Source organism: Mobula hypostoma, chromosome 19 (genome assembly GCF_963921235.1).
Source record: "Mobula hypostoma chromosome 19, sMobHyp1.1, whole genome shotgun sequence".
NCBI lineage: Eukaryota > Metazoa > Chordata > Chondrichthyes > Myliobatiformes > Myliobatidae > Mobula > Mobula hypostoma.
Genome location: NC_086115.1, coordinates 10,373,362 through 10,395,913, shown reverse-complemented (window position 1 = coordinate 10,395,913; position 22,552 = coordinate 10,373,362). Strand labels below are relative to the sequence as shown.

Genomic DNA, 22,552 nt, shown 5'->3' with positions numbered 1-22,552 from the left:
GCTGCAAGCAAGCTTTTCATTGTACCCATACCTCACTGTACTTGTGCCCCTGACAATAAACTCGACTCAACTTGACCTTTTCCAGTTACTCAGAACCCCTTTTCCCTAACACATGCCCACCAGAATTAATCTCAAAGGATGCTAGAACACCCTTCAACAAATACAAGCCGTTATCTATTTGTCACGTACATCGAAGCGTTGAAGCTTACAGTGAAACATGTCACCTTGCAACAATGACCAACACATCTGAGAAAGGTGCTGGGGGTGGGGGAGGGTGCGTGGAGGGGGCAGCCTGCAAACGTCTCCATGTTTTTGGCGCTGACATAGCATGCCCACAGCTTACTAACGGCAATGTGGGAGGAAACTCAAGATCCCGATGGAGGCACACACAGTCACAGGGAGAGGGTACAAACCCTTACAGACAGCAGCAGGAATTGAACCCCGGTCGGTGATCTCTGGCATCGTAACGCTGTGTGTCAACCACTACACTACCGTGCTGAGCCAAGCGAGAGGTTATAAACACGCGCTGGCTTGATAGAGAGGCTGACTTACCGTTCCCGAGCTCCCAGGATATATTGTACTTCTTGCCCGCACAGTACTTGAGGAGGCTGAGGCCGCTGGATCCGTTCCAGGAGTTGTCAGGATTCCGCTGCAAGGCGTTAAGGCCAAAAATCAGGTGTAATCCAGAGCACTCGGCAAAGTTGTAGAGTTTGTCTAGAGACCTGGCTGGGTAGAAACAAGCTACAGTTGAAATCAGGACATAAATGGCAATGAAATCAGCCAACTGGCAGTGGAACTTGCTACGGATAGCCAAGGAGTAAGGGGAAGCTGATTCCCAAACATTACCAGGTGATTCTACAGGAATCCCCTATAACTGAACTGAGTACTGTTTGCTTATTTCCTCTGGACTGGCCACCCAACCGGTGTTTGGGAGAACTCAAGCCCTGCTATGAGCCCGTGGCTTGAAGCAGTGTGCAGTTCTGGTCACCCTGCTATAGGAAAGATGTCAATAAGATTGAAAAACTACAGAAACAATTTACAAGGATGCTGCAGGACTTGAGGACCTGAGTTATGGAACATGGCAAGACTGAATGGATTTAGGACTTTATTCCCTGGAGCACTGTAGACTGAGTGAGATTTGACAGAAGTATACAAAATCATGAGGGATATAGATAGGGTAAATGCAAGCAGGCCTTTTCCACTGAGGTTGAGTGTGACTAAGACTAGAGGTCATGAGTTAGATTAGATTCAACTTTATTGTCATTGTGCCGAGTACAGATACAAAGTCAATGAAATGCAGTTAGCATCTAACCAGAAATGCAAAGAATAGTGTTATTTACGAAATAACTGCGAATAAAAGAAGTGCTACAGCACACAAATATAAAAGTACTGGGACAGTACAATAGGGATGCAATACTGCTTAGCGCTGTGATGAGAGGTTCAGCAGGGTCACAGCCTCAGGGAAGAAGCTTTTCCTGTGCCTGCTGGTGCGGGAGCAGAGGCTCCTGTAGCGCCTACCAGATGGGAGGAGAGTAAAACGTCCATGGTTAGGGTGAGATGCATCCCTGATAATGCTTTTCACCCTGCCCAGGCAGCGTTTATGGTAGATGTTCTCAATGGTGGGCAGTTAAGGGTGAAAGAAGAAATATTTGAGGGGAACTTCTCTCAGAGGGTGGTGCGAGCAGAAGTAGTGGATGTTGGTTCTATTTCAACACTTCAGAGGAGTTTAGAGAAGTATTTGGACGGGAGGGTTATGGAGGGCTATGATCCAAGTGCAGGTCGATAGGTCTAGGCGGAATAACTAGATGGGACAAAGGGCCTATTTTGGTGCCCTAGTGCTCTATGACCCTATTAAAAACAAAGCTTATTTGGTAAAATATCTCAAAGGTTGTTCCTAATTCATACAAGCAGATTCTGATAACTCTCCCAGCAAAATACCTTTTCTACACCAATAACTCTAAGGTGTCCAGATAGATTATATAGGAAGAACTGCCCCTTTGAAGAGACACCAATGATTATGCTTTGATTCAAAGTCATTGGTAAACAGATGGGGTGGCAGAGTGCAGATACATCTCAACAAAAGAGATGTAAGGTGCTCCTTCCCCCGCTAACCTGCAGGTCACCGTTGGGCAATGTGTAGCACCACCGTAGCCCTCCCAGATCAGGGTCACGTGAAGCCATGGGATCAGGTGGTGGATGGTCGTACGAGCAGCTGGTGCATGTCACAAGGCCTAGTTGTGCAACCACTGACGCCGGGCAGACAATCTCTGAAGAGTATTGATAATGGCTGGGGTCACCCATCTTGTAAAGGCACTGCCCAGAAGAAGGCACTGGCAAATCACTCGTGAGAATAAAATTGCCAAGAACGATTGCGGTCATGGGACCATGGTTGCCTACGTCATATGGCACGGCACATAATGATGATGATGGGAGAAGGATTAGAGTGTGGGACTCACAGCCTGAAGCGGTAGAGAGACAGAAATCCATCTCTTTGATTTCTTATTCTCCAATATACAAGTACCAAACTCATTCCACATTATTTCGGTGGGTTGCGTCTGAAATTCTTTCCACTGAAACTGATAGAATGGTATTTTAGGACAGAGCAGAATGTATTGTCATGGCAAAGTAGCAAGTTTGACACCACTAACTGGACATATACATAAGTATGTGGAGTTATTGAGTCCTACAGCACTGAAAGAGGCCTTTCACCCATTGCATCCATGACAGATTGATGCCTGTCTACACTAATCTCATTTCCCCACATTAAACCATATCCTTTACATATTTACATGTCTGTCCAAAACATCAGAATCAGAATCAGGTTTAATATCACCGGCACAGGTCATGAAATTTGTTAACTTAACAGCAGCAGTACAATGCAATGCATGGTGATATAGAAAAAATAAATAAGTAAATGAAATACAGTAAGTATATGTACGTATATTAAATAGTTAAATTAAGAATAGTGCAAAAACAGAAACAATAATAATAAAACAATTATTACATGTCTCTTACATGTAATAATTGTATCTGACTTCCCTACCTCCTCTGGCAGTGAGATCCAATTATCAAACACTTCTGTGTAAAACTTTTTCCCCACGAGTCCGCTTTGTGTTGGGCACGTGGCCAAGTGGTTAAGGTGTTCGTCTAGTGATCTGAAGGTCGCTAGTTCGAGCCTCAGCTGCGGCAGCGTGTTTTTGCCCTTGAGCAAGGCACTTAATCACACATTGCTCTAGTGTCTGTGTGAGGAGTGGCGCCCCACACAGACTTCCAATCTGCACCTTGTAAGGCATGAAAATGCCCGACGCAGGCCTCTCATGGTCTGAGTCCACATTCCCTCCCTTTCCCATCTTTAAAGCTCAGTCTTCTCACCTTAAATCAATGCCTTCTTGTTTTTAATACTCCTACCACAGAAGAGAATTTGATGGCTCTGAGCCAGTGCTCTCAGGAGTTGAGAAGTCACAATGACACAGGCTGATGAGCCTTACAAGCGAGGAAAGAGATTTTTGTGCCGTTGGCGATGACCTTTGGCCACAGGAGTAGTGCCAGAGGATCAGAGGGCAAATGTCATTCCTTTGTTCAAGAAAGGTACTAGGGATAACCCTGGGAATTTTAGACCAGGGAGTTTTACATCAGTGGTGGGAAAACTATTGGAGAAGATTCTTAGAGATAGGATTTACAAACATTTGTAGAAGTGTAGTAGATTTGGGGTGGTGAGTATGGATTTGTGAGGGGCAGGTCATGCCTCGTGAGCCTGATTGAATTATTTGAGGTAATGACAAAACAAAGAGATGAAGATAGAGCATGGATGTGGTGCATATGTATTTTAGTAAGGCATTCGGCAAGGCTCCCTCATTCAAGCAGTCAGAAGACATAAGATCCAAGAAAACCTGGCTGCATGGAGTCAGAACTGACTCGACTGCAAAAGGCAAAGGGAGGAAATAGATGGACTGTATGCTGCCTGGAGGTCGGTGACTAGTTGTGTTTCAAGTTGATTTGTTCTGGGACACTTCTGCTTTGTGGATTTTGACAAATGACTTGGATGAGGAGGTGGAAAGGTGACTTCAGGAGTTTGCAGATGACAGCAGGTTTGGTGGCATTGAGGATAGTGTAGATGGTTGTCATAAGTTAAACAGGACATTGACAGGATGCAGAGCTGGGCTGAGAAGTGGTAGATGGAATTCAGTCCAGCAAAGTGTAAAGTGATTCACTTTGGAAAGCCGAACATGAAGTCAGAGTACAAGGTTAATGGCAGGATTCTTAGCAGTGTGGAGGAACAGAGGGACCTTTGGGATCCATGTCCACAGATCCCTCAAATATGCCATGCAAGTTGATAGGTGGGTTAAGGGAGTATACGGTGCATTGTCCTTCTTTAGTCAAGGGATTAAGTTCAAAAGCCGCGAGGTAATGTTGCAGCTGTGCAAAACTCTGGTTAGACCGCATTCGGAATATTGTGTTCGGTTCTTGTTGCCTCATTACAGGAAGGATGTGGAAGGTACAGAGAGATTTATTAGGATGCTACCTAGAAGCTCTCAACTTCTTGACCTCAGTGCCTTTGAAGTAAATGCCATTAATGTCTAAACTCTTGAAGTGGTACAGGATTAAAGGGATGACACCAGACAGCTGGAGTACGGAATCGGACAACAGACAGTCACCCACTATAAGACAGGAAGGAACTTCACATAAGCTGTTGGATGCATCTATTCCTGGTACATTAATGATGTGGCTCTGCAAAGTAAAGTGCACTGGGAATTGTCACAGTGGCCTCCAGAAAGCTTCCAAACACACCAATACATAATATTTAGCTCAGGAATGGTGGGAGCTTCAATTCCATGTGTTCAGGGTCATAGATTCTCAACACAGCTGCCTGGGAGCTTGTTAATCCTGACAAACAAGTATAGATTTGGGACTTGATGGAAGTTTTATTTAAGAAGTTAAATTGTTTATCTTTCATTTGCTGGGTTTAAAAGTCCATCTGGGGAGACAGCGAGTGTGGCCGTCTGAGAGACACAAGCTATGCTTCCCTGCTGCAGGAATCAACCATCTCGAGCCAGGGCTGGCGAGAGGTTTGTTCCAATTCACATCATTGTGCTGTCTGTCCCCATCCCTTCAAAACTCCTACCTCCAATCGCATCAGCACAGAAATAACGAAGGAGCAAAGAGGCACTTTCAGAATTTATTGCACAGTAATGCTGGATGGTAACTGCTTCAAAACAGCTGATAATGGTCAGTTTCAGAGGTTTCAAGCAGATGTGGAATGGAGTTGAACCAACCTGCACATAACTCTAATCACTGACTCAGTACAGCAACACTAAGACCACTCTGCACTACAATGGTCGTCATCTTATGTTCTTCTAATTCAGGGGTCCCCAACCTTTTTCGCACCACGGACCGGTTTAATATTGACAATATTCTTGTGGCCTGGCCGACCGGGGAGGGGGTGTCCAAGTAGAGTTAAACTCACCTCAACATGTCTTTTACAGTTAGGATTGCCAACTTCCTCACTCCCAAATAAGGGACAAAAGTAGCAGTCAAATCCCAGGACACTTTACCCCAAAAAAGACTACCACGACCATGAAGCCTTGCGCGGGCACCTGTGTGCGCATGCGTGATGTGTGCATGAGATGTGCGCATACGTGTACGTACCAATTTTTTTCCCACAAATCGGTTTTGCCTTCATCTTCTTGACTATACTGTACATACAATATTTCTGCTTTATATAGGCTGTGTATTTATCATATCATTCCTGCTTTTACTATATGTTAGTGTTATTTATTTTCGGTTTTATGTGTTATTTGGTATGATTTGTTAGTTATTTTTTGGGTCTGGGAATGCTCAAAAAATTTTCCCATATAAATTAATAGTAATTGCTTCTTCGCTTCACGCCATTTCGGCATGAAAGGTTTCATAGGAATGCTCTACTTTAGCGGGGGAAATACGGGACAAGGGCAGTCCCATATGGGACAAACCAATTTAGCCCAATATACGGGATGTCTCAGCAAATACGGGACAGTTGGCAACCCTAAGTTCAAGTTCAACAGTGCGTGACAGGGAACGAGGAAAGGTGCAGCTGACTCATATCGTTTCCTCACTGCCCGGCAGCACATGCTCTGCGGCCCGGTGGTTGGGGACCACTGTTCTAATTAGTTTCTTTTTTGTATAATTTATGCACAAGTTGTACTTCTCTTCTGAAAAGTTGCATCTCCAATGTTGATGAGGATCCTGATGAAGGGTCTCAGCCCGAACCATCGGCTGTCTATTCCCATCCATAGATGCTGCCTGGCTTACTGAGCTCCTCCAGCACATTGTGTGCATTGCTCCAAAGCTGTGTTTCAATAGCTACATTTAATGTCAGAGAAATGTATACAATATACATCCTGGAATTCTTTTTCTTCACAAACAGTGTGCCTGAGATGCTGCTGCAGGTCAGTTTTTCATTGAACCTGTGCGCGCATTACTTACATAAATACCAATAAATTCAATTTCCACTTTGACTTTGACTTTCTTCAAGAACCTTCTTCTATCGCTGGGCATTGAAGAAGCAAAAGTGATCCAATCTGCAGTATGAGCAAGGGTTTCCTTCATCATTAAACTAACGTTCATTCCAAAAGGCGCACGGGTTTGGGTCAGTAAGTTGTGGCCATGCTCGTTTGCTGCCAGAAAGATGGCGACACTTCATGCTGCCCCCAGTACATCCTCGAACTGTGTGGTCTTTACTTCTCCACGTGGCCATGTGAGATCCCTCCGGGTGCTCCACTTTCCTCCCACATTCCAAAGGTGTGTGGTTTAGGATTAGTAAACTGTGGGCATGTTACGTTGGCATCGGATGTGTGGTGACTGTTGTGGGCTGCCCCCAGCACATCCTCGGACTGTGTTGGTCATTGGCACAAACAAAACATTTCACTCTATGCTTTGATGTCTAAATGTCGGCACGTGTTAAATAAAGCTAATTTTTAATAAAGGTAATCTCTACCATGAGATAAAAAGATTATATTGATTTTATCTATCCCTCTCACAATCTTATTTGTTTCTATCAGGTCAAAGTCACCTTTCCTCCAGGGACAGCAAGCCCACCTCTCCCCATAACTAAAGTCCACCAATGTAGACAACATTTTGGTGTGATTCCTCTGTACACTCTTCAGCAAAACCACGTCCTTTCTATGCTCCAACTGCAGCCTAACCAGTGTTTTGTCTCATTGCCACATACACTCAATGGCCACTTTATTAGGTACACCCATACACCTGCTCATTAATGCAAATATCCGATCAGCCAAACACACACAAAATGCTGGAGGAACTCAGCAGTCCAGGCAGCATCTATGGAAAAGAGTGAACAGTTGACGCTTTGGGACAAGAACCCTCTCCAGGACAATCATGTGGCATCTACTCAGTGCATAAAAGCAAGCAGACATGATCACGAGGTTCAGTTGCTGTTCAGGCCAAATATCAGAATGGAGAGGAAATGTGATCAAATGACTGACTGTTGGTGCCAGACAGGGTGGTTTGAGTATCTCAGAAACTGCTGGTCTGCAATTTTTACACACAACAGTCTCCAGCGTTTACAGAGAGAGTGCAACAAACAATAAAAAACATCAAGGGCGTGGCAGTACTGTGGGCAAAAAAATGTGTTAATGAGAGAGGTCAGAGGAGAATGGGCAGTCTGGGTCAAACTGACAGGAAGCCGACAGTAACTCAAATAACCACAAGTTACAAAAGCAGTGTGCAGAAGAACATCTCTGAATGCACAGCACGTCAAGCCTTGAAGGATATGGGCTACATGTAGCGGCAAAAAACACTCTGGGTTCCAGTCCTTTATCTGAGAAAGTGGCCACTGGGTTTAGTGTACCAACTTTTGTAATGGATTATCCACTCTATGAACATCAGCATGCCATATGCCCCTACACCACCCGATCCTTCAGGGAAATATGGACTTGAACCCCAAGATATCTCTTCATCAGAATTCCCTAGTGCCCCACCATTTACTGTATGTATAATTTCTCAATATGAATTGCTTTGCATTTGTCGGAATTAAATTCCATCTGCCAACACTCAACGTGTCTACCTGATCAATATCCTGCTTCAGCCTTAGAATTGAAAACAGAATTGGAATTGATTTATAAAAGATTAAGATGAAAAGATTAGCTTTATTTGTCAAATGCACATCAAAACGTACAGTGAAAAGTCTTGCTTGTGCCAATGGCCAGTAAAGTTCAATAGGCACTGGGGGCTGCCCTCAGGTGTCACCATACCTCCAGCACCAACATAGCACGACCACAATTTATCAACCCATATGTACTGAGAATGTGGAGCCGAGGGCACCCAGACAGCTGCTGAGAGAACATACCAAATCTTTACAAACAGGGGTGAAAATTGAGCTCTGATTGCTTGTGCTGTAAATCATTATGCTAACTGCTATACCACCTGCTGCATATAATAAGATTCAGTGAAACACTTGTCCTGCATATTTTCAAATCATCAATGTCTCTCACTATCGAAAGCACATTCAACTATTACATCACTTGAAAACTTTCTAGTTATGCCTCTGACATTCACATCCAGGCTGTTAATTGGCTTTAGTAGGTGTGATGGTGTGAGACGATGTATTGTGCAGGTACGTACCACTGTATATATAATATTTCAGTAAAATTTGAGTAATCTTACACATTAGTTGATTAAATATTCTTATTCATTTAAAATAATGAATTAGGGGTTATATGTAAAATATGTTAATTGCATATGTCATCACGTGACCACATGATACATTAAAGTAAAGACAAACGCACAGTGCCCGACTCTCATGTTTTCCTTTGAATGAATTTAATGTTTTGAAGTTATACAACGAACAGTGGCATGCAAAAGTTTGGGCACCCCTGGTCAAAATTTCTGTTACTGTGAATAGCTAAGCGAGTAAAAGATGAACTGATTTCCAAAAGGCATAAAGTTAAAGATGACACATTTCTTTAATATTTTAATCAAGATTACTTTTTTATTTCCATCCTTTACAGTTTCAAAATAATAAACAAAGAAAAGGGCCTAAAGCAAAAGTTAGGGCACCCTACATGGTCAGTATTTAGTAACACTCCCTTTGGCAAGTATCACAGCTTGTAAACGCTTTCTGTAGCCAGTCTTTCAATTCTTGTTTGGGGGATTTTCGCCCATTCTTCCTTGCAAAAAGCTTCCAGTTTTGAGGTTTATCCACAGATTCTCGATGATGTTTAGGTCAGGGTACTGTGAGGGCCATGGCAAAACCTTCAGCTTGTGCCTCTTGAGGTAGTCCATTGTGGATTTTGAGGTGTGTTTAGGATCATTATCTTGTTGTAGAAGCCATCCTCTTTTCATCTTCAGCTTTTTTACAGACAGTGTGATGTTTGCTTCCAGAATTTGCTGGTATTTAATTGAATTCATTCTTCCCTCTACCAGTGAATGCTCCCTGTGTAACTGGCTGCAACACAAGTCCAGAGCATGATCGATCCACCCCCATGCTTAACAGTTGGAGAGGTGTTCTTTTCATGAAAATCTGCACCCTTTTTTCTCCAAATATACCTTTGCTCATTGTGGCCAAAGAGTTTTATTTTAACTTCATCAGTCCACAGGACTTGTTTCCAAAATGCATCAGGCTTGTTTAGATGTTCCTTTGCAAACCTCTGACGCTGAATTTTGTGGTGAGAATGCAGGAAAGGTTTTCTTCTGATGACTCTTCCATAAAGGTCATATTTGTGCAGGTGTTGCTGCACAGTAGAACAGTGCACCACCACTTCAGAGTCTGCTAAATCTTCCTGAAGGTCTTTTACAGTCAAACGGGGGTTTTGATTTGCCTTTCTAGCAATCCTATGAGCAGTTCTTTCGGAAAGTTTTCTTGGCCTTCCAGACCTCAACTTGACCTCCACCATTCCTGTTAACTGCTATTTCTTAATTACATTACGAACTGAGGAAACGGCTACCTGAAAACACTTTGCTATCTTCTTATAGCCTTCTCCTGCTTTGTGGGCATCATTTATTTTAATTTTCAGAGTGCTAGGCAGCAGCTTAGAGGAGCCCATGGCTGCTGATTGTTGGGACAAGGTTTGAGGAGTCAGGGTATTTATAAAGCTTTGAAATTTGCATCACCTGGCCTTTCCTAATGATGATTGTGAACAAGCCATAGCCCTAACAAGCTAATTAAGGTCTGAGACCTTGGTAAAAGTTATCTGAGAGCTCAAATCTCTTGGGGTGCCCAAACTTTTGTTTTTTTTTCCACTCTAAAATTGTACAAAACAAAAATAATACGCTAATCTTGCTTAAAATGTGAAAAGAATGTTTCATCTTTAACTTTATGACTTTTGGAGATCAGTTCATCTTCTCTTCACTTAACTATTCACAGTAGCAGAAATTTTGACCAGGGTGCCCAAAGTTTTGCACGCCACTGTAACATGTCGGGCAATGCATCAATTCATTGGCCACCCGGGAGATGCTCTGGCACTGTGTTGGTGTTACTACACAGTGCAGGAAGATACAACAACAGCCTCTAGCGCAAGTCTTCCCAACCTGGGGTCCATGGACCCCTCAGTTAATGGTAAGAGTCCATGGCTGGGGGCCCCTGGTCTAATGGGTCAGCACCCCAGATGAAACAAAATTGATGAAAGGTGCTTCACAGAAAACATGTCACCAAGGCTTTAAGGGACACCTTAATGACGTTTAATGTCTTCAAGAGAATTCAACTTCAGCACTTAAGAGAAATTTGGGTAGGTACGTGGATGGGAAAGGTATGAGGGCTATGGTTTGGGTGCAGATTAATGGGACTAGGCAGATTAATATTTCGGCATGGACTAGGTGAGCTGAAGGTTCCTGTGCTGTAGTGTTCTCAAAGATTGGGAAGGAATTCCAAAGCTTATGAGGTCAAGGTATTGGTGGCAGAAAAAGATGAATAAACTCAGGGAACAAAAGAGTTAGACAGCTTTGGCTGAGGCAACATATATACCATTAGAGGAAAAAGGACAGTCTTCGTTTCAGCTTCAGATGCTCGACCTAAACTGAAGGATAGACAGGAGATAGCCAGTATAAAACGATGGAGGAGAGGGGATGGGGCAAGAGCTGGGAGGTGTAAGGTGGATACAGGTGAGGAGGGGTGAAGGCAGATGGAGGAGGGGAGAGTGGGTCGACGACAGAAGTTGGGAGGTGGAAGCGCCAAAGGGCTGAAGACAGTGGAATCTGACAGGAGAGGAAGGTTGCGCATGGAATCAGGAGATAGAGGTGGGAGGGAGGACAGAGGGGAACAGTGGGGAGGGGGAGGGAAAACCAGGGGAGTGGAATCGAGTGTGTGGGTGATGGGGAGATGGAGTGGGTGGGGGAGGGGAAAGAAACAGTAATAGAAGCCAGATGGATTAGGAAGAAAGCCAACAGAGAAATGGGATGTGGAGGGAGCAGGCGTTGGAGAATTCAATGTTCATGCCGCCAGATTGTAAACTATCCAGGCTGGTTACAAATTACTCCATCCTTGGCCACGTGGCTCCAGATTCCAGCATCTGCAGCCCCTTGTGTCAGCCTCGGCTGAGAGCTGGGTCTAGTGCAAAGGGATAAAAGGGCCACTGTTTCCTTTACGCTGCTTGTCTGCGCAATCGCGCAGTAACTGAAATGCTCCCCCACACACAGCCTTTGTTGCCACGCAGCTGGAATTTTCTTTTCAAGGTTCAAAGTTTCGAAGTGCATTTATTGTCAAAATATTTATCAGTAGCCAACCCTGAGATTCGTCTTCCTCACAGACAGCCACAAAACAAAGAAAACCATGGAACCTGTTCCAAGAAAAATATCAGACCCACTCACCCACATGAAAAATAAACAAATCAACAAAACAAAACAAAAATCAAAAAACACGGAATATAAGGTATAAAATCAAAAGACTCCAGGTATATTCAGTTCAGCTCAGTGTTTGTTATCTGCAGGCTGATTCAAAATCACCCAAAATAGCAACAAAAAAAAGGAGCGACAAGAACGACAGAGTCCAATCCACAAAGCGCATTGATTAAACATTGCCCAAAATGAAGAGCTCCAGCACCATCCTCCGACAGTATCAAGGGAGAGAGAGAGAGACCACTCAAACCCACAGACTTTCAGGAGTAGTGGGAAAGGGGGTGACCATCACACCCAGATACCTCCCTCCGGCTGCAGCAAGTGGGAGGCCGCTAGATGGGGCTGAACGCCTGCTGGCTTTCTAAAATCAGTCGGCATTCTTTCTCAGCATTTTAATCAGTGAGATCGTCGAGAAATGGAGCTGATCATGGGCTCGCGTCCTGTCTCCGCTTTTACATAATAGCTTAGTAAAATTTTGCGCAGTTGTCAGACCCGTGTACAAATTCCCTGCTCAGAGCAATGGCTGGTCCATGCCGCTGTGGAAAAAAAAGGGTGCGTTGAAGAGGATTTGCAAACCTGTTTGTGGTATCGAACAAATCTGGCACTTCCTCCTACCTTTGGTTTAACTGTGGCTAATGCTCCCTCCTCACTCCCTTCATTCTGTGTCCATAGCTAGCTTGCTGGAGTTTTGCTGACAGTGTTTACCTTACAGAGGTTCATTTGATCCATACCTCTCACTGATCTGGGGCTTCAGGCAGCTTCTGTACAAATGGATGTAGCCTTATCAAGAATTGTCTATTTTTACAAACGCCGAGGTCCTTTTTCAGTCGATGATTCAAGTTAAAGTTTGACATGACACACGTTTATTTATTTAAGAGTGTTTATCGAGGCAGCTCTTTTGGGCTAATCCCGTTGATCGGTTCAAACAACACAAATTTTTAAAAATACCATGTAAAAATGTCATTCTCCATAACTAAAGCCCTGTTTGTGTAAACAGTCAGAAAGAGTCCTGGCAGAGTGCTTGCAGAACTTCAGGCATTGCACTAGATGACTGAATTCTAACAGCTCATTTGTTGCTTGTATGTTTCCAATAGCCCGACTGGTCGCAAACACAAAAATGTCACGCCCAGCCTCAGTTTGTTCATTGCATCAAAAGCTTCTCGTCAGCCTACACACAACACAAGCCATCCCTGAGGTTAAACATTGTGAAATCAACTGTGGAAATACCCACCCCATATATACACACTGGTGACTTCATTACGTACAGGAGATACTCAATAAAGTGACCACTGAATGTATGATTGTGGTCTTGAGCTGCTGTAGCCATTCCTCTTCAAGATTCAACGTGTTCTGTGTCAGAGGTGCTCTGCTACACACTGCTATTGTAATGCGTGACTGTTTGAGTTACTGTTGCCTTCCTGTCAGCTTGAACCAGTCTGGCCATTCTCCTCTGACCTCTCTCATTAACAAGGCATTTTTGCCCACTGAACTGCTGCTCACCTGATGTAGGTTTTTTTTTGCACCATTCCCTGGAAACTCAGGAAATCTGACTTTTGTGCCAGAAAATCCCAGGAAATCAGCGGTTTCTGACGTACACAAACCACCCCATCTGGCATCAACAATCAATCCACAGTCAAAGTCACATAGATCACATTTCTTCCCCATTCTGATAGGACCATAGAACCACAGAACACTACAGCTCAGAAAACAGGCCATTTGGCCCTTCTAGTCTGTGCCGAAACTTTATTCCACTAGTCTCACTGACCTGTACCCAGTCCATAATTCTCTAGACCTCTCCCGACCTCTCACATCCATGTATCTATCTAATTTATTCTTAAAACTTAAGAGTGAGCCCACATTTACTATGTCAGATGGCAGCTCGTTACACATTCCCACCACTCTCTGAGTGAAGAACTTCCCCCTAATGTTCCCCCTAAATCTTTCCCCTTTCACCCTAAAGCCATGTCCTCTCGTATTTATCTCTCCTAATCTAAGTGAAAAGAGCCTACTTGCATTTACTCTGTCTATACCTCTCATTATTTTGTAAACCTCTATCAAATCCCCCCCTCATTTTTCTATACTCCAAGGAATAAAGTCCTAAACTGCTCAATCTTTCCCTGTAACTCAACTCCTGAAGACCCGGCAACATCCTAATAAATCTTCTCTGCACTCTTTCATTCTTACTGATACCCTTCCTATAGTTAGGTGACCAGAACTGCATACAATACTCCAAATTTGGCCTCACCAATGTCTTATACAGCCTCACCATAACATCCCAACTCCTATACTCAATACTTGGATTTATGAATGCCAGGATGCCAAAAGCCTTCTTTACAACCCTTGTCTACCTGTGATGTTTAGTCTGAACAACTGAACCTCTTGACTCTGGTTGCTGCCACATGATTGACTGGTTAAATATTTGCCACTGAGTGTATATCCACAGACATTTAGTTCTGAAAATGCGTAATTATCATATTAGCTGTTCATCCTCTCTCCTGGACAGATGAATGATGAGATTACTAGAATCCCAGGGTTTTGTGAAAACGCCGGGTCATTTTCAAAACATCCCATTAATTTGGATAATTGGCTGGTTCCATTAAATAGGCCAGTGATAATTTCACCAGATGGTGCCTATACTGATAAATCTTTCAAGTCACCAGAATAAAGGAATCTGGGAAGACAGATCCATAATTCCTTAAAAGTAGTGTCACAGGAGATAGGTTGCAAAGAGACTTTTTGGCGCAATGGGCTTCGGGAAACAGAATATTGAGTACAGAAGTTGTGATGCTATGTTGAAGTTCTCTGATACATTGATGAAGCCATTGTGTGCAGTTTTGGTCACCACCCTCCAGGAAATATATTAATAAGGCTGAAAGAGTACAGAGAAAACTTACAAGAATGTTGCCAGGTCTTGACAACCTAAGTTACAGGGAAAGATTGAACAGGTTAGGATTTTATTCCCTGGAGGGTAGGAGAATGAGGGGTGATTTGATACAGGTATACAAAATTATGAGGAATATAGACAGGGTAAATGCAAACAGACTTTTTTCCCTAAGCCTAGGCAAGACAAGAACTAGACGACATAGGTTAAAGTTGAAAGGTGAAATATTTAAGGGTAACCTGAGGGGTTCCCAATAGTATCCTATTAGCTATTCATTCTCTCTCCTGGACAGATGAATGACTTGATTCATGGAATCCCAGGCTTTCTGTGGGTTCCCTACACTCATGACTGTGTTGCTAGGCATAGCTATTGTTGGCCTGATTTCTGGTGGTGACGAGGAGGAGTACAGGAGCCAGATAGATCAGCTGGTTGAGTGGTGTTACAATAACAACTTTGCACTCAATATCATTAAGAACAAGGAATTGATTGTGGACTTCAGGTAGGGAAATCGAGGGAATGCACACCAGTCCTCATTGAGGGATCAGAAGTGGAAAGGGCGAGCAATTTCAAGTTCCTGGTGCCAACATACTGATGCAATTGCAAAGAGGGCATGGCAGCCCCTATATTTCATCAGGAGTTTGAGGGGAATTGATATGTCACCAAAGGCATTCGCAAATCTCTACATCTGCATCATAGAGGGCATTCTAACTGGTTGTATCACCGTGTGGTATGTAGGGGTCACCGCTCAGGATCAAAAAAAGCTGCAGAAAGTTGTCAAGTCTGCCACTTCCATCATGGACACTCCCCAACATCCAGGACACCTTCAAAAGGTAATGCCCCCCAAAAAATGCCGTCCATCATTAAGGACCCCCATCTCCAATCGTGCCCTCTTCTCATTGCTACCATCAAGGATGAGGTACAGAAGTCTAAAGACCCACACTCAACATTTCAGTAACAGGTTTTTCTCCTCCACCATCAGATTTCTGAATGGACATTGAACCCATGAACACTTCCTCACTATTTCCCCCTCTCTTTTTGTACTGCTTATTCCATCTCATTTCATTTTATATATATCATTGTAATTTATAGTTTTTATTATTATGTATTGCAATGTACTTCTGCTGCAAAGCAAGAGATTTCACAATGTGTGCCTTTGAAATTAAACCTGATTCAGTGTCTCCTTCCCATCAGCTTGAACCAGTCTGGCCATTCTCTGAGCTCTTTCATTAAAACTGCTGCTCACTGAATGTTTCCTGTTTTTCACACCATTCTCTGTAAACTCTAGATTCTGTTGTGTGTGAAAATCCCAGATCAGCAGTCTCTGAGCTACTCAAACCACCCCATCTGGCACCAACAAACAGTCAAAGTCACTTAGATCACATCTCTTCCCCATTCTGATGTTTGGTCTGAACAACAAATGAACCTCTTGATCACGTCTGCATGCTTTTATGCATTGAGTTGCTGCCACGTGATTGGCTGATAGGATATTTGCATTAATGAGCAGGTGTAATAAAGTAGACACTGAGGGTAGAACATAGAACACAGAACACAAGATAGCACAGCACAGGGATAGGAACAGGACCTTCAGCCCACAATGTCTGTGCCAAACTTGTTACTAACCTAAACTGTATATCTGCTTGCACATTATCCTCCCTTCTCCGCCTGCTTATGTCTGTCTACATATCTCTTAAAACCTTGCTATTTCCTCTGCTTCTACCACTTCCCTTGGCAGTGCATTCCAGACACCAACCACTCTCTGCTGAGCATCCACAGGGTGGATTTGTTTGTCTTTCACCAGCCCCTGAACTACAGGACTAGTCAGCACAAGTGCTCACAACTTATCTTTAACCTCCAACCAAGTCCAAATATTCAGAAGAATATTCTTTAATAGCAAATAAAAATGGTTCATAGAAGTGGTTTTCCTCTCCAACTGTCACCTTTAAAGATATCTAGCATATTTCTTCCTTATGTTGGTGTAGGCTTGATTTTAGAACATAATATCATAAGACATCGGAACAGAATTAGGCCACGCAGCTCCTTGAATCTGCTCCCTATTCCATCATGGCTGATTTATTATACCTCTCAAACCCATTCGCCTGCCTTCTTCCCATAACCTTTAATGCCCTTACTAATCAAGAACCTGTCAACCTCTGCTTTTAATATACCCAATGACTTGGCCTCCATAGCTGTCTGTGGCAATAAATTCCACAGATTTACCGCCTTCTGGCTAGAGAAATTCCTCCTCATCTCTGTTCTAAAAGGACGTCCTTCTATTCTGAGACCTCCCCACCAGAAACATCCTCCCCACATCCACTCTATCTAGGCCTTTCAACATTTGATAGATTTTGATGAGATTCCCACTCTTACGTTTAAACTCCAGCAAGTACAGGCCTAGAAACATCAAACGTTCCACATGCATTAACCCTACATTTCTGGGATCATTCTCGTGAACTTCCTCCTGACTCTCTCCAATGCTAGCGCATTCTTTCTTACATTAGTGCCCCAAACCTGCTCACAATATTCCAAGTGTGGTCTGACCAATGCCTTATAAAGCTTCAGCATTATATCCTTGCTTTTATATTAAGTCCTTTAGAAATCAATGCTAACATTGTATTTTCCTTGCTTATCACTGTAATGCCCTGTTTAAGATTCCTACAGCTATGCTGTAAGCATTTCGCTTTAGCAGTTCTGTAAGAGTAGTCTGTACTGCTGTCAGCTTGTTTGGGTTTGAGCTGAGATAAGAAGCTTTGTTATTCAACTTAGGAATGTGGTGTCAGCCAATCAGGATGGTAGATTTGGGAGGAGGTTCTAGAGGATGCGAGTGGAGAGGTCTCTGTTGGTGGGAGCTGGAAGAAGATGGGGGGAAAAGATGGCCGAGGATGTTGTCCCTCTTGAGCAAGGTGCTTTGTGCAAATGAATGGCTTCAAGAAGGAAGAACCAATACTCCTGCGGAAGACTCGTTTTTCCGAGATGGATTTCGAGCAACTTTCGGAAGGTGGAGTGTGCACAGACCGAGGGTCCAGCGTGTAAGTGACTGTCAAGTTCAAGATGAGATCCAACTTAAGTGCACATTTGACTGTTTAAGAGTAATGGGCCCTTTTTACTTTCTTTCATTTAATAACTGTTTGGTTAAACTAACATTCTTAAATATATTTCTTTATAATTGTACGCAGTGTATGATCTGTTATTTCTTGCCGGGAACAGTAAATCACACAGCATTTACACAAACCAGGATTTGAATGGGTGAAATATCCCAACTTCACGGATGTGGCGGGACCAAAGTTGTCTACATCCTAGACGTATGAAGCCGGAGACAGGAGGGCTTGTCGCTGCAGAATCCTGTGGCTGTTAGCAAGGGCTAACGAGCTGGTTTTCCCGAGATGCCCAGTAAAAAAGGGGGTTTCACCACAAACTCAACCAACAAGTTAATATTTAGGAAATCTTGCATGTGGGCTCCCAAGTCCTTTTGTACCCCTGATTTTTGAATTTGCTCACCATTTAGAAAACAGTCTATGCCTTTATTCCTCCAACCAAAGTTCATAACTCTACACTTCCCTACACCATATTCCATCTGCCACCAGTTTGCCCGTTCTCCTATTCTGTCTATTTCCTGCTTCCTCAACACGACCTGCCTCTCCACCTATCTTCATATCACCCACAAATGTCGCCACAAAACCATCAGTTCCATCATCTATGTCACTGACATATGATGTGAAAAGACGCGGTCCCAACACTGTGGAACACCAGTGGTCACTGGCAGCCTACCAGAAAAGACCTCCTCTATTTCCACTCTTTGTCTCCTGCTAGTCAGCCGATCTTCTATCCCTGCTAGTATCTTTCCTGTAATACTGTGTTAAGCAGTCTCATCTGTGGCTTCTTGTCAAAGACCATCTGAAAATCAAAGTAAACAACATCCACTGCCTGTTATTTTCTCAAAGAATTCCAGTAGATTTGCCAGGCAAGATTTCCCCTTAAAGAAACCATGCTGACTTCGGCCTATTTTTATCATGTACCCTGAAACCTCAGCCTTAATAATTAACACCAACATCTTCCCAACCATTGAAGTCAGGCTAACTGGCCTATAATTTCCTGCCTTTTGCCTTCCTCCCTTCTTAAAAAGTGGAGTGATATTTGCAATCTTCCAGTCTTCCGGAATTTTAGCCAGTTATTTGTAGAAGATTGCCTTTGTTGCATTTATTCTGCCCAAGAACCTACGCCTGATTAACTACAGGCACTCACCTGAGAAAACCATTAAATGGTGTTAAATGGTGAGAAACACCTTAAATGGTAGGGAATAACTACTAAAAGCAGGACACTATAAGTTTTTTCAGTTATATAAAAATAAAAGGGAGGTGGGAGTTGATATTGGACTATTGGAAAATGATGCCGTGTAGTAGTAATGGGGGACAAAGAAATGGAAGATGAACTTAATAAGTACTTTGCTTCAGTCTTTACTGTGGAAGATACTAGCTGTATTCCAGAAGTCTGTGAGTGTCAAGGAGCAGGAGTGAGTTCCATTGCTATTACAAAGGAAAAAGTGCTAGGCAAACTGAAAGGTCTTAAGGTGGATAAGTCTCTTAGTCCGGATGGACTACATACCAGAGTCCTGAGAGAGGTTGCAGAAGAGATAATGGATGCATTGGTCATGATCTTTCGAGAACTATGTGATTCTGGCATGGTCCTGGAGGACTAGAAAACTGAAAATGTCACTCTACTCTTCAAGGAGGGAGGAAAGCAAAAGAGAGGAAACTATATAGGCCAGTTAGCCTAACCTCAGTGGTTGGGAAAGTGTTGGAGTCCATTATTAAGGATGAAGTTTTGGGATACTTGGAGATTAGGTCAAAGTCAGCACGATTTCTGTCAAGGGAAATCTTGTCTGACAAATCTGTTAGAATTATTTGAGGAAGTAACAATCAGGATGAACAAACAAGAGGCAATGGATGGCATTTGATAAGGTGCCTCACATGGGGCTGCTTAACAAGATAAAGTCCTATGGTGTTACAGGAAATATGCTGGCATGGATGGAGGAATAGCTGACAGACAGGAGGCAGCGAGTGGGTCCACGGCAGATTAGCTGTTTGGATTCGGTACTGACTTGTGCACAGAAGACAGAGGGTCATGGTTGAAGGGACTTATTCAAGCTGGAGGTCTGTAATTAGTGATGTTCTACAGGGATCTCTGCTGTTGTGATGTATATAAATGTCCTGGATGAAAATGCAGATGATTGGATTAGTACATTTTGTGGATGATATCAAGATTGGTGGAGTTGCAGTTAGTGTAGGAGACTGGCAAAGAGTATAGCACAATATAGATCAGTTGCAGATATGGGCAGAGAAATGGCAGATGGAGCTTAACTCAGATAAATGTGAGGTGTCGCACCTTGGAAGGGCAAATGCAAGGAGACAGTACACTGTTAAGGGCAAGATCCTTAACAGTGTTGCTGAGTGGAGAGATCTTGGGATCTAAATTCATAGTGCCTTAAAAGTGGCTACACAGGTCGATAAGGTGGTTAAGAAAGTTTATGAAATGCTTCTTTTTATTAGTCAAGGCATTGAGCCCTGAAGTCAAGAGGCTCTGTTGCAGCTGGTTAGGCCACATCTGGAGTATTACATACAGTTCTGGCTGCCCCACTATAGGAAGGATGTTGAGGCTTTGGAGAGGGAGTAGAAGAGGTTTACCAGGATGTTGCCTGGTTTAGAAGGCATGTGCTATCATGAGGGGCAGGATAAACTTGGGTTATTCTCTCTGGAGTGGTGAAGGCTGAGGGGAGATCTGATAAAAGATTATGAGAGACATAGATAGAGTAGACAGGGAGTATCTGTTTCCTGGGGTTGAGATATCTAATACCAGATGGCATGCATTGCAGGTGGGGGTGGCTAGGTTCAAGGGGGATGTGAGGGGTAAGTTTTTTACTCAGAGAATGGTGGGTGCCTTGAATGCGCTGCCTGGTATGGTAGTAGAGACAAAAACATTAGAGACATTTAAGTGACATTTGGATAGGCACATGGATGTAAGGAAGATAGATAGATATGGACATTGTGTAGGTAGGAAGGATTAGTGTTTGTGTGTATTTGATTTGCTTTTTAGCTGGATCAGCACAACAATGTGGGCCGAATGGCCTGTTCTTGTGCTGAACTGTTCGATGTTCGATAACTTCCACCCTCCTAGGGTGGCTAAAGTGAATGGAGCTCCCTTGGAGGATGAGAAGGGGGAATTGATATTGGGTAATGAGGATATGACTATTTTGTGTTGGTCTTCACAACGAAGGACACATCTAACACATCAAAGAGAGATGTTATGGATGCAACGGGAGTTGAGGACCTCAATACAATAGCTATCACTAAAGAGGTAGTGCTGAGCAAACCTGAAGATAAATAAGTCCCCTGGTCCTAATTTAATGCATCTGAGGGTACTGAAAGAAATAGCAGAAGTTATAGTTAAGGCTTTGGTGATGATTTACCAAAATTCTCTGGAATCTAGACAGGTCCTGGCAGATTGAAAGAATATGATGTAGGCAAAAGGCAGGCAACTATAGGCCAGTTAGTTTAACAGCTGTAGTTGGGGAAAATGCTTGAAGCTATCATTAAAGAAGAAATAGTGAGATATCTGGAAAGAAATGGATCCATCAGGCAGTCCCAGCATGGATTCAGCAAAGGCGGGTCCTGTTTGACTAACCTACTGGAGATCTTTGAGGATATACTGAGCACAGTGGATAGAGGGGAACAGATGGACGTTATTTACTTGGATTTCCAGAAAGCATTTGATAAGGTGCCACATAAAAAACATCCATAAGATAAGGATACCTCGAGTTGGGGTTGATGATTTGCATGAATAGAAGATCAGTTAACAAATGGAAAGCAGAGAGTTGGGCTACATGGGTGTTACTCTGGTTGTCAACTAGTAGTGAGCAGTGTGCTACAGGAGTCGGTGCTGGGCCTGCAACTGTTCACGATGTACATTAACGATCTGGAAGAGGGGACTGAGTGTAGTGTATCTAAGTTTGCTGATGACACTAAATACAGTGGAAATGCAAACTGTGCAGAGGATACGGAGACTCTGCAGAGAGATATAGATAGGTTAAGTGAGTGGGCAAAGGTCTGGCAGATGGATTACAATGTTGGTAAATGCAAGGTCATCCACTTTGGAAGGAAAAATGAAAGAGCAGATTATTATATAAATGGTAAAAGATTGCAGCACGCTGCTGTGCAGAGGGACTTGGGAGTGCTTGTGCATGAATCACAAAAGGTTAGTTTGCAGATGCAGCAGTCTATCAAGAAGGCAAATGGAATGCTGCCCTTCATTACTAGAGGGATTGAACTTAAGAGCAGGGAGGTTATGCTGCAACTGTACAGGGTACTGGGTGAGGCTGCATCTAGAGCACTGCATACAGTTCTGGTCTCCTTGCTTGAAAAAGGATATACTGGCTTTGGAGGCAGTGCAGAGGAGGTTCACCAGGTTGATTCCAGGGATGAAGGGGTTAGACTGAGTCACCTGGGACTGTACTCACTGGAATTCAGAAGAATGATAGGAGATCTTATAGAAACATATAAAATTATGAAAGGGATAGATAAGATAGAGGCAGGAAAGTTGTTTCCAATGGGAGGTGAGACTAGAACTAGGGGACATAGCCTCAAGATTCGTGGGAGTAAATTTAGGACGGAGATAAGGAGGAACTGCTTTCCCCAGAGAATCTGTGGAATTCTCTGCCCTATGAAGCAGTGGAGGGTGCCTCATTATATATATTTAAGACAAGGCTGGATATATTTTTGCATAGTAGGGGGAATTAAGGGTTATGGGGAAAAGGCAGGTAGGTGGAGATGAGTCCATGGCCAGATCAGCCATGAT

The 22,552-nt window shown here is 43.3% G+C and overlaps 1 protein-coding gene across 1 annotated transcript in view; it reads right to left on the bottom strand.

Moving 5' to 3' along the window:
* hpse2 (heparanase 2) overlaps window positions 1-22,552 on the bottom strand; it is a 480,230-nt gene that overhangs the window by 303,789 nt on the left and 153,889 nt on the right. Inside the window, exon 4 of the mRNA XM_063072085.1 lies at window positions 553-741. Within this exon, the coding sequence (XP_062928155.1) occupies window positions 553-741 (189 nt within the window). The remainder of the gene's footprint in view (window positions 1-552; window positions 742-22,552) is intronic.